Source organism: Schistocerca gregaria, chromosome 1, assembly GCF_023897955.1.
Source record: "Schistocerca gregaria isolate iqSchGreg1 chromosome 1, iqSchGreg1.2, whole genome shotgun sequence".
Lineage (NCBI taxonomy): Eukaryota > Metazoa > Arthropoda > Insecta > Orthoptera > Acrididae > Schistocerca > Schistocerca gregaria.
In genome coordinates, this window is record NC_064920.1 from 500,671,521 (window position 1) to 500,686,757 (window position 15,237).

At 36.3% G+C, this 15,237-nt stretch overlaps 1 protein-coding gene across 2 annotated transcripts in view; it reads right to left on the reverse strand.

Annotated features, from left to right (window-relative positions):
• LOC126354031 (histone-lysine N-trimethyltransferase SMYD5) overlaps nucleotides 1-11,019 on the reverse strand; it is an 84,439-nt gene extending 73,420 nt beyond the window's left edge. Inside the window, exons 1-2 of one of the 2 annotated variants that reach the window (XM_050003377.1) lie at nucleotides 10,921-11,019; nucleotides 10,488-10,581 (exon numbers count right to left, since the gene is read on the reverse strand). In XM_050003377.1, coding sequence (XP_049859334.1) covers nucleotides 10,488-10,559 — 72 coding nt within the window. In that variant the 5' untranslated portion in view covers nucleotides 10,560-10,581; nucleotides 10,921-11,019. Of the gene's footprint in view, nucleotides 1-10,487; nucleotides 10,582-10,747 lie in introns of both variants that reach the window. The other variant, XM_050003368.1, reaches the window with a different exon arrangement.
• Between the last annotated feature and the right edge of the window lie 4,218 nt (nucleotides 11,020-15,237).

Genomic DNA, 15,237 nt, shown 5'->3' on the forward strand with positions numbered 1-15,237 from the left:
ACACTAACTTTTGTGTCACCAACAGCATTTACATGTAACCAGAACTTTAGGTTTTGTGAAAGCTTTTTTGACAATGTTCTGCTACAGTAGTCACTGAAGGTCTTGTGCTTTGGTTTCTTGATAGCCAAATGAGTTTCATTGGCCATCTCTGTCATAGCCCTATGCTTTGTTTTAAACAAATTATGCAGTAATCTCCATTTCTTTACAGTTATTGTGTGCCATGGAAGGTCCCTCCCATTATGAACTGTTGTACTGGTACACATCTGTCTGGTGCATGGTCAACTATTCTTTTCAATTTTCTCCATAGTTCCTCTACATGGTCCTGTCCTGAGCTAAAAGTTTCAAATTCTTCATTGAGTTATGACACTACTGTCTTTGTTTAGTTTTTTGAACACTTAAATCTTTCTATGTGTTTTAGTAGCCCTTTGTATTTCGATATTAATTATTTTTACAACTGCCTCGTGGTCACATATCAATTTCAATGGAGATATCCTCAAGGAGTCAGATCTATTTGATACAGTAGCGTGACAATACTTGGCACCTAAAACTTCATATATTATTGAAAATGCAATGCCACACCTTTAGGATGGTTATGATTCTCTCCACAAGTTGCTAAAATAATAGATCAAAATTCTTGGTTAAGGCAACAGTCTTAAGTATACTGTAGACAATTTTTACACATGATCTGTAATTCAGGTACTTCCTTATGCTTCCAACTGCATACATGGAGGTGGAGTATACTGGAACATCCACCACATTCATCTGATACAAGTTTGTGCAATTGCAACCTGTTTACCAATTTGAAGGAATCTCTTCATGGCACATGCTAAAACATAAGTGAAGACATTACCTGTGCCATAGCTCGATCCTTCCAAGAATTCAACAGAGATGGATGTGCTGACAGTGAATGATGCCTTCCATCTTTACGGAGGAAGGTGACATATGAAGGACGATTATATTGAGGGCATGTAATACAATGAACATCTGTCAGTAGCATCTGGTATGAACTATAACCAAGCTGCCATTACTTTTTATCCAACCCACGTGTAATCCTCAGTGAGAAGGGGGGTAAATGTAATATAACTGAGTTACACCATTTACTAGGTTGCATGCTACACCGTGTGTGCCAACACATATTTAACTACAACATTGTGTATATTGATGCTTTTTATTGTTATGCAGGGTTACCAGAGGGAATATTCAGGAATGACAGGAATGATCATTTTAGGCAAAGAAAGAAGTCTAGTAAACAAGCTCTAAAATGCTTAACTTAAGACCTACAAGCATTTTGTCATCTTCATTACTGTGAAACATCTCTTCTGCTGAAGACATGCTCATCACTCTTGAGGTGTGCACTTTAGAGCCCCATATTTACTGGACTTTTATGTTTTGAATGATTATTCCTATCATATCCCTGAAGATTCACCATTCCACTTGTGACACCCTGTTTTTGTTTGTCCTGGCTATTTACACAGTTCTGCCTAAATGCAATATAGTATTTAACTTTGGACATAGTTCCTTTGATCATGTACTAGTTTTGAAAAAATAGCCCTTAGGAGAAAAAATGACATGCAAATCCAGTACATTTTGAATATGAAGATTCTTTTAGAGACTAATTCATGATGGCTATTGAGAGAATAAATACTTTGTTGTTTTATCTAGCACTAGCCCAGAAGCTGTCATGACAAAAGGAAGTGAATAAAATCAAGGTTCAAGTTCAAAAAGACATCAACATTAACTTTATTAGAGAGATAAAAAGGAATGGAAGAAGTGGCAATACGAGGGATATATAGTTCATTAAGTTTGTTATTCATAGTAGCACAGAAATTTTACAAATCAAATTTCATCTGTTGAGTCACTTAACATGTTATTTTGGCTATGTTCAAGACATTCTCATTTGTTTCTCATGGATAACACGGACTAATGGCTAAACGTTCAGCTGTGGAATTATCAGTGGGTGCCAAACCAACATGGTAAGAACATTACATCATCAAATGAGAGAGCTATTAAATGTTTTGGATTTGGCAGTTCTTTAAGGAATGGATATACAACAGTTTGAAATGTAAAAGAACAGAAAATTTGAATAAAGGAAAAAAAAAGACATTTCAAGCATAAAACAGTATATTTTGCGATTATTTTCTTTATGGCATTTATACAATAAAATACAGAAAATTACATAGAACTGGTCATAAAAATCATTACCATCAGAAAAATAATAAAATGAGGGAACACTAATGGCATAGATTACTCATTATTGTCACTTATTGTTTGTTACCACCACCAGTTTCAATTGGACCCACTTCTTCAGTGCTGTGTGTCTACGTGAGCATTCATGGTAGATAGATGCCATAAATTTCAACAGTCTGAATATTTCCACCTTTTTGATAACAGGTTTCACAATGGCACATGGGAGACTGTCATAGCCAAGAATGACTTAACATCACTTTTTGTTAAGGTCTGTTATGTGTCAAGCATCAACTCAGAATATGGCATACGATTCTAAATGCCAAAACCAGATCCATTGAACTAAAAGCTAATTTATATGCCTTTCATGTTCAACTTTTGAATTTTTTTGTTGATATAAACTTAACCTGCTCCATTTCATGTACAAAAAAACGGATTTCATTTTCAACGTCGTCAAATTATACTGTACCTGCCAGGGGGCACATAGAAAACTGTTTCTGGAGGCACATACAATATTTACACTATCCAACTCACTCAATGGAAATAATCATAAGAAAAAAACACTTGTGACAAATTACTTGTATTTGCAAACTAACACTAAATATTCTACATCCCAGGCTCGCACACTAAGGTTGTGATCTCAGTGCATAACACAATAACAACAATGTCATTTTTGTTGGCTGCATGAAGCTTTATATCTTCATCTGAATAAAATCTGGAAATTAGCTTTCAACCTAAACACACTTGGAATATTTTAACAGCAAATAGTTTCAAAACATCAATCAAGCACCAAATTCCACTGTGTACTGTGCTGAGATATGGCAATAAACTTCTCACCTGTATTCAAGTTTTAATGGAAACTTCTGTACAGGTTTTCGTTTACTGCCATCATCCACATATCATAGAGTCAAACTGGAAAGACAATGTAAACTTTCTCAGAGTCTATCCAGACCTTTTGACTGAGAAAAATATTTCACAAGCTGTTGCATGTGAAAGAATGGTTGTCTTTGGATGCATGGCAGTCTTTGCAGACTAGTACTGCTGAATCAAAGGACTTATTGTTTAAAGGGAACTTTTACAATCCAGAAAATTACTCTCTATCATCTTATGTACTGTTAATGTCTTATTTTTATATTGACAAAAATTGTATAAAACTGATTACCAAACCCTACCAAAACACATGGGAAGGCAAAACATCAATCTTCTTTTACATTTGAGATAAATTTTGATTCTTATGTTCACTAGGATTTGAGACAATGGCTTCCTGTTTCAGCCAGTAAAAATTAATAAGTCCATTTTTATTGTAATGAAAGAAGATGGTATAAAATATAATTGTTTATTTTTCAGATACTTATGCACCTTACACATTGTTACTCTATGATATTACACCAATAATTTGTTAATTTTTGTAAAGTGTAATTTGATTCTCAATGTTCTCATTCTTATCCTATAGTGTTGTTTACACATTTCTGCTGCTGTTTTTGTGTTTCAAATACATATTTATAAGCAGCAACTTGAAGACATTCTGATATAGAATGGAGTTTAGGTGTATTGGCTAGTAGTATATGAAACAGAATAAAGCTGCATGCAGTGTAACGAATGTAGCTGTTTATGTGACTCGTATATAATTATTCATTGTCTTGAGATATATTCGTTGACACAAGTTTGTTACTTAAAGCAAACAAAATACCAAGTAGGTCATAAGGTGGCACAGTGTTAAGGCCTTAGACCTGGAACAAAGGAGGGTTCAAACTTCTGCACAACCATCCACATTTAAGTTTCCTGTGGTTTTTCTGAGATGTTTAAAGTGAATGCTGGGATTGTTCAACTGAAAAGACCACAGTATATTTACTGCTCTTTCCTTGTACAATGAGCTAAATTTACTCTGATTAAAGCTGCTTGCAATAGCAGCACAATGCGGTCACACACTCAAGGATTTTATTGACAGGAACTACTTTTTAAATTATCTTGTTCAGTTGTTATTTTGACATCTTGATCAGCATACTTATGTAATCTGTGAACACATTATGGTAACTTAAAACCTATTAAATATATGCCAGGTTAATATACACAGTGAATAAATGTAACCTAGCAAAATCTGATGTTCAAAGCCACTATATTTTATGTTCCACCATTTGAGTGAGTCTTTACCACATGTTGAGAATCATCTTGCTTATGCACGTTAACCTCCCCCTCCCTTCTCTAAATCTTGTAATGCAATATCATTAATAGCACAACACCCACATTCCTTGTAGTATGTTATGATGTACACAGTAAGTCATTTTGGTGGCTCACAGAAAAAGCTAGTAAGATCATTTTTGTCTTGTTTATCTCCCTCCATAACTTCAATACAGTGGTCAAACTGGTTCTATATCTAAACTTAATTTCTGGTTCTGTATTCCTTTGCAGGCTACTTTATGAAAACTATAAACTACAAGAAATGAAACAGATTTGTAATTAGAGGCACAATGTCTGCTTCATTGTTGTTATCTTTAGTCCGAAGACTGGTTTGATGCAGCCCTCCATGTGAGTGTTCTGTGCAAGTCTATCTCTGCATAACGACTGCAACATGTGTTCAGTTGAACCTGCTTATGGTACTTGTCTGGACCAATTACTCAAAGCTTTGTCTCAATATGCAACTGTAATTGGAAATGGTTTGTTCCCACTTTTGTATTGCATTCTTTAAGTGTAAATACAGTCTCCACTAACTGCAAATTTTTAACAGGATCACACCATTAAGTCTGGATAAGATTTTAAAACTTATTTTTATAGAAACTTTTATAGCAAACGTGTTACAAAAATTATCATAATCTCTGAAATACTAATATGCAAGCATGCCTTTAATACAGATGACGTAACAGTGTGTGCAATATTAACCTAACATTAGCATGCATATATGGTTTAATTTTATACCTTGAACCTTCTGAAATTGCTTGTTAAAACACATTGAAACTGAGGCCCATTAACTTAAATTCATCTCCTAAACTTTTGCCATTAGTTTAGTTTATTCTTAACATTTCCCAGAAAATGTTTGCTTAGCACTTTTTTGTCCCTATTTTCTCTGCTGCTCAGATGAGATTTTGAGCTCTTTACAGAAACATTTGAAATGAGTGAAATCTTGACTGCAGTCCATTTTGTCAAGCAAAACAGTTATCCTCTCTGGAGCAATTATATTCTGATCAAGTTAACCATTTACTCTCCATTTTCTCCGTTTTAACTTACATTTAACCACACCGAACTGCAATCTGTCTTAAGAAGCTAGTTTGAGATTGCCATGAAGACATTTCTAAATGAGTTAATCCTCTTTATCTACAGAGTCAGCCGACTGTACATCTGCAAAGCATTTCTGTAATTTCTAAATATTGTGGGTGTCATTACACTGCTTTTGATCTTTCAGCGTTCAACACCAATAATTCTGTTACAACTCATCCTGCATATCTTAAGACTAAATATTGTTACTCTCTGAATTCAGTAGACATTGCTCTGATGTTACTGAATGCACTCATACATTTTGTAATGAATATAGTCTGTGGAAGACATATACGAGGTGGTCAGAAATGGCATGAAAAGCTTGTAAAGGTGTTGCAGGGGAGGTTGAGCCGAGAAATAATTGTTAAGGAAAAAATTAAATATGTTGTTCCATTTTGAAGTTATTTAGCAATGAAATTTAGACAACCAGGTCATCACACATGCAAATTAAAGCAGCCTGTTAAAGACAATATCACCAAGTACGTTCTTTATATGGTTTCCTCACACTGAACAAATATCCTTTTGCTCATCTACCTTAAATTTATCACTTGCAAAAAAAAAAGGGCACATTTTAACTGGTAATAAGTATTTCAATAAGTGAAAACTCTCAGATCCACAGGTGCCTATGCATTACTACACTTTAGTGCATGCAGGTGCTTTAATGTGCAAGGACAATGGCCTGTTTGGCTAACTTTAGTGCTAAATAACTCCAAAATGGCAAAATATATGAATTTTTTTCTTAACAATTATTTCTCAACACAGCTTTTCAAACTCAACTAATTTCCAAAATACTGCATTCAAACATACAAACTAACAGTTTCACTAGATCATTTTTTATCACAAAAGGAGCATCCACAGTAATGTTCCTGCACAACTGACATCCATTTTTCCATTGTGTCACCAGAATATATTGATTTAATCAGCTAGCTTACACTCTTTCTCACATTTTCTGAACTCCAAAGCTGCTGTAGTTGTTGAGGCTGGTTAACTAGCAGTACATATATTGCTTTTCAAACTATCCTTTAAAATACTTAATTCAAATTCTGCAAGCAGATGTGTTTTGGATTCTTTGGTCAAAGCCTGTTTAATTGGTAATCTGATGCTTTCTCAGGCACTCACGCTAGTGAAACATTAGATTATCAATTACTCTTTGGCTAAAGACCTCTAAACAGATACCATTAGCCTATGTGTCAAGAAGCGGCAGTGAAAGTCCCCAAGATGACAGATGTCTATCGTAAAGAGAAGCTGCATAGAGCTAGTTTTGCTAAAAAGTGCTCCAAAAATACTGACTAGATCAAAATTATTTGGGGCACTGGAAGTGTCCGAATCCACCTGTCTGCTTTGACTTGTGACCTAATGGTGGAGGTGTGTGTGGCATCACTGCAGTGGGGTGGATATCGTGTTGTCTCCGACAGTGCTCCCTGTTGATTTTAATGTGCGGTACTTGGGTCAGACCTGGCTTGTTTACGTGTGTGGCATTTTTGCTAGGTCTGTAATTAGACACTTGACTTTTTTTTTAATCCCTCTGTGTGTGGGGGCGGGAGGGGGGGGGCGCAAGGGGTGTGTTTTGACCAACTTACATGATTTCATCAGAGGCTTTTGTTGGTAAGTAATTTTTGTTTTGGTTTTATTCTGTAATAATTTTGACATATTGTCTGTCTTATGTGTCTGGTATTTCAGTTGTGTTTTAATTGATGTAGCAAATACAGGGGTTTTGGTTCCAGTGGCATTCTGCAAGTTATGTAGGTGTGTGAAGTTTCTTGTTATTTTACTTGTGGACTACCAGTAGGTATCTAGAGCTGTATTTGAGCTATATAGGTCACGGGAAATGTTCAATTCCACTTTTCATAGTTGCGGGCATTGGCTTTTTGGTATCAAGGGCTTCGTTTGACCAATGTAGGTCAAGTGAAGAGTATTATTCCTGTTGGTTTTGTGGTTGTAGTGCTACATTTTAAGTTGAGATTTTTTTGGACATGATCTGTTTTGGGATTGTGTGGAATTTGGTATTGTATTTTCATACTTTTATCTTGTCCCCGCCCTGCGCCCCATATTTCCCACGGTTATCCCATTAGTTTCACTATATTATTGGAGTGAGATGTTCTTGTGTCATTTAAATTTTTGTTCAGGTTTGTTGGCATATGTACATAGGAACATCATTGCCATTTTGTCTATGCCGGAAGTAGGTGTTTCCACCATATTTATGTCGTCATGGGTCAAAGCAGACAGATGGAATCTGACACTTCCCTAATGCCAAATATTTTGGTACAGGCCATCTGCTACATATATTGGGCACTATGATAGTAAGAATCCTGTGCCCTGCACTTCACTATGGTATAGGCAATGCAAGTGCACATACAAATGACTTAGTACTGAATACTTAGTACTGATAGAGATACTGAGAAGTACGTATGATTCATTGAGCCCAGTTTTTGTTTCTCTGCAATTACTCCATATGTCAAGACGGAGCTATTTTTCCAGCATTTCTGAAGACTTTGCAAATCTCCCAAATCTATAACATGTAACTCAGTAAACTCAAACACAGACACCTTAACAGTTGTTTCATTAGACAGCCAATATCAATGACAAATTGTGTTGCAATCTAAATGTTAATACAAGTTGAGTTTTGCAATTCTGATCAATAGATTGGGCTTAAATCAGTCTGGTGCATTATTCAGTTAAACAACACCTGACGCTGAACAGTCCATATCTGCAACAGCGAGAGTACAACTACTGCATGATAGGATTGAAGACAGTGAAGCACAGCACAACTGCCTCTACTCACTGCTGGTAGTACAGCAGTTCTTGTAAGGTAGCCACCATCAATAAATAACATCAAAGTTCATGTCACAACACCATGCTAATCTGAGCCCCCAGTTGACTGTACATGTAAAATTACACTCCAATAACATTATGTTTGTTATGAGAAGCAAAACAATTTTTTGTTGCACTGGTAATTTGCACAAAGCACCTCATGTGCAAAGTTTGCTAATTCCACTTACATGTCACACAAACAACACTGAAAAAAATATCTTCTCAAACACCAGGCAAAAGGTACATGATAACTCAGGGGGAGTAGCCAGTACTATATTACTAGAGAACAATGGGACAAAAAGCAGCATCCATTGACCATGTCATATGTACTCTACACAGAGTAATAGGAAAAGGCCTAAAAGGAGGAAATTTTAAAAGACATTTGATGTAAATTTAATTAACACAATGTCCTCCTCTGCAAAAGATATCACTGCTCTGTAAATAAAAATACTACTTTATCTTCTAATTTTTATCCTGCTAGCAATAAAGAAACCCTTTAATATAAAAACTCAAGTGGTTAATGTTTGATATCTTTAGGGAGAAAAGCTCAAAAGTACATGTTGTTGTTGTTGTGGTCTTCAGTCCTGAGACTGGTTTGATGCAGCTCTCCACGCTACTCTATCCTGTGCAAGCTTCTTCATCTTCCAGTACGTACTTCAGCCTACATCCCTCTGAATCTGCTTAGTATATTCATCTCATAAAAAATGAAAAAGTGACTAAAGTAATTCATTTGAGACCTCCAGAAAGACAAGCAATTATTCATTGTACAAGTAAAGTGATCATTGAGTTGACCTGCAATTGCAATCACCATGGACATAATGTTTTCAAAACTTCATTCTTCTGGACCAAGACTTCAAATTTATGTGGCTGATGCGACTCAGTGTGGTGATTTAGTGTACTTCTAGAAACATTTGTTTAGCTAATCAGGGTGAAAAATAAATATTTTACCATATGAAAATAATATTCCATTTTCTTTCTCAACATTTGCTTCCTTCCAGAATGAGATTTTCACTCTGCAGCGCACACTCTGCTGTAGAGTGAAAATCTCATTCTGGAAACATCCTCCAGGCTGTGGCTAAGCCATGTCTCCGCAATATCCTTTCTTTCAGGAGCGCTAGTTATGCAAGGTTCACAGGAGAGCTTCTGTAAAGTTTGGGAGGTAGGAGAGGAGGCACTGGCAGAAGTAATGCTGTGAGAACAGGAAGTGAGTCATGTTTGGGTAGCTCAGTTGGTAGAGCACTTGCCCACGAAAGGCAAAGGTCCCGAGTTGGAGTCTCGATCCGGCCCACAGTTTTAATCTGCCAGATAGTTTCAATTGGTTTCTTCTTAGTCAACTATAATTCTCTGCAAATACCCAAAGCAAAGTTTAAAACTATTTATAAATAAAAATGCTGCAGACTGTTACATAAACAGAAACTTAGTCTTAAGTTATCTTCGTAAAAACTTCATGGGGGGTCTCCCTTCCCTGCTTCCCCCCCCCCCCCCAATTACAAAAGTCAAAGTGTGTGAATGTCTTATTACTTTCTCCAAATTAACAGTTTGACAGCAACAAAATTACCCATCTCCTTTCAAAAATACACCCTGAACTACAATCTTGTATCCTATAGTTCAAATGTTCCAGTCAACAAACTATTGAAAACAGTCTGCCATTGATCAATACCTGTGAGTGCACAGTTACAAAGAAGTTTCTGTATTCTGTAAGAATTACAACTCTTAATTTTTATCGCATAACAGCACTCCTCTGTCAGACCCAGCCTTACTATTATATCAATATGTAACTAACCAAAGTGGAGAAAGCTAAACAGTTTTGCTGTTATCGTACATAGTACATAGTTCACCCTTGAGTTACATCCATGTCATTGATATCATCAACTCTATATCCGAAAACTGAATACGAACATGCAGTTTACTTTGGCAATTAAAACAAGAGTTCAATGTTAGGAGTCTTAGGTCTGAACGAAATTGTTTGGCCAACACAAACGTATTAAACCAGTCTGACCATGCAAATTAAATGTAACAGGCTGTAATTCCTTTCTAACCCGGAATTACCCAAGTCAAACACCAATAAATAAAAAAGGCAGCCATTAAATCTCGTAATTTCTAACATTTCTATGGAAAACTATAGCGTCTTTGAAACCGTAGCCATACGAACAGGTGAGCAGAGCTCACCGCCTGTGTGGCACGCGTTAACAGCGGCTCCCTACGACAGAGACCGGCAAACGTAAAATATTTTATCTTCATACCTTTGGCTCCCCAATTTCTCTCACTTCCACACCCAGTTCCTCTGCTCCGGCGTCTTCCTTTTCTGTAGCCATCGGGAAGTCCTCACTTGAAAACCTATCACAGAAAATTACATTACGTGCGGTACCTTGCTATGGCACGAAGCCGGTACGGCGTATAAAATGCAAGTACGCATTAATCATTACAGTACATTAATGTATATTCTACTAATAACTTTCTATACGCGTATTAAATATTCAATACATTTTGACGCGCAACTAACAGGTAGTTATTTCGACGCAAGTTGTGATCTCCCAAGTAAGAAGTTCGCGTAACAAACGTAAAATGAGAAATGATCAAAATTCAAAGAAGGGGTAGCAAATTAGCTAAAGGCGCTAGAGAATAAAGTAAGAATTGTCTTTCTATCTAAAATTAATAATTGACAAGTCCCCTAACCCCCGCAAGCACTACGTCCAGCTAACTTCTGACAGCGCCGACAGAGCCAGACACGTCTCTGGCTACGAGTCCTCTCCCTCTGGTTGTCAATCTCGATATGGAGTACCTCACTTTCGTTCGAGGTATTGACATCACTCTTGGTTTGGCAGCTATGGAAATATTATCTATGTGTATGTCTCAGTTTAGTGTAAAAAATTATCGGTAAGTTTTCAGTTACTTTGTAATCCATTGTGTGATTTCATTTTTAAGGATACACACTTCAGCGTTTTATATTGGCAAATGTTGACGTCACGGGTGTCGAACATACGAAAAGCTCTCAAATATTTCAGTAAAGAAATTTCACTTTAGATGACAGATGAGATTCAGAAAAAATTTTTTTTTCAATACCAATCCCTAGCACTAAATTGATTCAGCTATGTTAAGGTTTTGGGCAAACGCTGCTTTAGTTTTGAAGGCATATTACATGATTGTAACATCTATTATTATCCTTTTCTAAGAAGCGTGAGGCTGTCAAGATGTGACGATACTGCGTCTATTTGTTTGAGACTACTTTGAATCCTGACAACACAGAAGGTCATTGAATGTATATTCCAGGTGTGTTAAGCGATTATTACTCGCGCAAACAAAGTTGGCACTCGGCGCTGTGGTTGATGGGAGCGACTGTAAATGGAAAATTCCTTTACGCTCACTCCCATCAGCCACGCACCGAGTGTCAACTTTGTTTGCTCTTGCAATACATATCCCAGAGCTTATAGACTAGCGTTCCACAATCATTGTTAAATGGTAACTGGAAACCACTAAAGATCGTTGTTTGTGTACAGCCAACTATACGGTTGGGTCGCATGACCGAATGAAAGTAAATTTTCTACACTTTATTGGTCGATGATGGATTAACCATGGTTACTTTTATTGCTGCTGCTTAAAATATGGATAGGGAAAGGACAACCATGGTTCAAATCGTATTTCTGTATTTGTTCAATCTGTTTGTTTAGTTACGTAATTTATGCCCACATTGGAGTACTATAATCAAACATTATACAACAGAGTCCACAATGAATAAGTTTACATCTTAATAGTCCTTACCCAAAAGATCCTCACTCGGAGTGATCTATAGGCTCTTTCTTCTGTACATACAACATACGTCTTCTGTTGTGATGTTATGAATGTCAGTCATATGTATTTCATCTCCAGTAGCAGCATCTCTTCTCTATGTTCAATCTGATGTTTATTAATGTTCATTTCATTTATATCCATATATACTTCTTAGAACCACTGTTTTTTGTCTTACTGTTCCGAAAGTAGTCAAAAAGTTGTTTCAGGAGCATGGGGTTGACAAGTTTCTGATGTAAACCAAATTGTATGAGGATAGACAGGAGAAATGCACAATGGATACTGTCATAAGTTGTTTTTTTTTTAATCTACGAAGGTGATCACTAGCTTGTTGCTCCTGATCCTGAGGCGTTTCATTGTCCATTTAAGAGTAAAAATTTGATGAAGACCGCTTCGTCCCAGACGAAAACCTCCTTGATAATCACCTAATTCACCGTCAAGCTGTTTATGAATTCTGAAATCAGAACCTTAGAGAAAATTTTGTAAGTGGTATGCAGCAAAGACATACTTCTGTAATTATTTGGATCCAATGTCACACTGATGTTTCCCCTGGCATAGATAACTTTCAAACAGGTTACGGGTATTCATCCAGGTAATATTTTCGGCGATCGCCGATATTTCGGCGGGAGTACACCCTCAGGGCTGTTTGGCTTGGAAAGGGAGGGGTGTACTCCCACCGAAATATCTGTGGTCGGTGAAAATATTACCTGGCTGAGTATCGATAAGTTATTTGAATGTTTGAATCCAGTTTATCTTCTTTCTTGTGTAGTAGATGGTTTATTGCAACATTCCTCTGGCATGTTGTCAATATTTAAAATGTCAATAAGATGTTCATGTAAATTCAGAATAGTTTGTAGATTTGCATACTCCCAAAGTTCTACAACTAGTTGATTCTTATTAGATGCATTATAGAGTCAAATTCCAAACAACATTCAGGTTCCACAGTATTTAATAACTATTTGAAGTATTCAGCCAAAATCTTTGAATTGTCGTAATTGTTATGTGCCATCTTTCTGTTCGTATCCTCCATCATAAGAGTAAGTGGAGTATATTTCGATTCGTACTGTTTAAATGTGTGGTTGGAATCCCTCATCTTATCGAGACTGAAAGCATCCTTCATAGATTTTAGTGAATCCTGATGAAATTCCATTTGACCCTTCTGATTTCTTCTTTTTCTTGTACTGATTACTTCCTCCCTAGAACTTCCGGTTTTCTTTTGTTGATCACTTAATCAAACTTCATGCTGGTATGGGATTGCCATATCACATTCCCCCAAGCACGTTTCTTCTGTTTCCATAAGGGAGTAACTTCTTCAGCCAAGACTTTTAATCCGTTGATAATTGCTGGTAGATTGTCACTTAAAGGTGCTCTAGATCATAAGTTCTCTTTTATCTGACTTTTGAGGTTTGTTTTTCCTTTCAGGTTTCAGTTTGATTTTGATTTTTGACATGTAGTGATCTGAATCAATATTGACTTCGTGGAGGACTTTAGCATTGCAGATTTCCTTATGAAATTTCCGATGCATGGCCACATGATCTATCTGAAACTCTCCTATCTTGACATTGGCACATTTCCAAGTTATTAACTTATATGGTCTTCTCTTAAACTTTGTTGCCTCCAAAACCAACTCATGTGCAGTACAAAATTCAATTAACTGTCCTCCATTCCTGTTTGTAAGTTTATGTGCTGGCCACCACACCAACACACTTCGAAACTTCTTCTCTCATCCTATCTTTGCGTTAACGTCTCCAAGTAGAATTTTAATATTAGTATCTGGTATGGTCAATACCAACTGGTCAAGTTCATCCCAAAATTTATGCACTCCACCCTTAACAGTTCTATTTTCAATATTAGTTGGAACATGATCATGTATTGGTAGGTAGATTTTGTTTTGCACATTAATGGTTAGCAGTACCATTCATGTAGAATCAGTTGAAAAATCCTCAATAGAATCCAATTTTCTATTGTGTACCAAGTAACCCATCCCAAAATGGGTAAAATTTTCTATTGACCGTTCTCCTGGTGGTGCTTTATAAAGCTGATATCCTCCAGATTCGATTAGAACATGTTTATTATTACATGTCTCTTGAAGGGCTACAATAACTATCTTATGCTGATCTAAGACACCCGTTAGATGTTTCAACTTACCAGCTTTCCATAAATAACTGTTGCAAAATAGGAAAAACTTCTTAGCTGCTTAAATTTTAGCCTATTCTTGCGTGAAATATGTTGCATGCTAGGCGCTTCGACTCGCCTTAGTTTTTTTATCCAAATTGTATTTACACTTGGATGATCTTGTTGTGACTGTCCAAACCATTGGATTGTTTCGATGGAAGACCCTTCTGTTTGTTTGACTGTCTGATCAAAGATCAGGTGTCTTCCAAAGTCGGTTTATAATGTTAGATGTGATCTAGAAAGGTGATGGATGAAATGTGGAATAACCCTTCCTACAAATGCAAATTGTTACCACTTTTGGCTAGCATTCTTTGGAAGTGATTAAAATCCATCTTTGGTGTGTAGTGGAAAAAATGTGTTTCGAGGTATGTGGAGTAAATTTTTACCACAGTATAATATTCGCTCTGTTATGTGTACTGATGAAAAAATGCTGTAATTGTGTGTTTTATGATCATAGTCATATACTCGTGTATCACACTGCATTCCAAAAATTCATAATGTTTTGCACTTATTTCGAAACTTAAAAAATAACAAATTGCACCCTATGGGGCACAGAAATAAGTTTAAATCAGTTTAATGAGAGGCACAGTGTAACACATTTACAATGATGTGACCATAGCAACCTCTGCACTTGTAGCCACTGATAATGATGAGAGCCAAAGTGGGTCACAGGTAAATCCTTCTATGTTATATACCAAATGAGGAATATGCAACATGCCAAGATCTGGTTGGCCTCAATATTTTTTTTAAGTTGTCCTCATGCTGATGAAAGAACGAGTAACTAAAAAATAGAAAGAATGGAATAGGTTGCATTACAACAGATAAAAAAAGTACAAAAAGTATTTGAAGATCGTTGAAGATGATGGGTGATGTTACAGGAAAAGAAAACTAAAACTAGCAAGAGAAATCTGTTTACCAAATAACACAATTTGTCTGGAATAATGAAAGACAAAATGTGTGCCCCTTTACACTATGCAGACAATGACGACATTTAAGACCAAAATGAGGGCAAAGAAGAAAATATTAGACCAG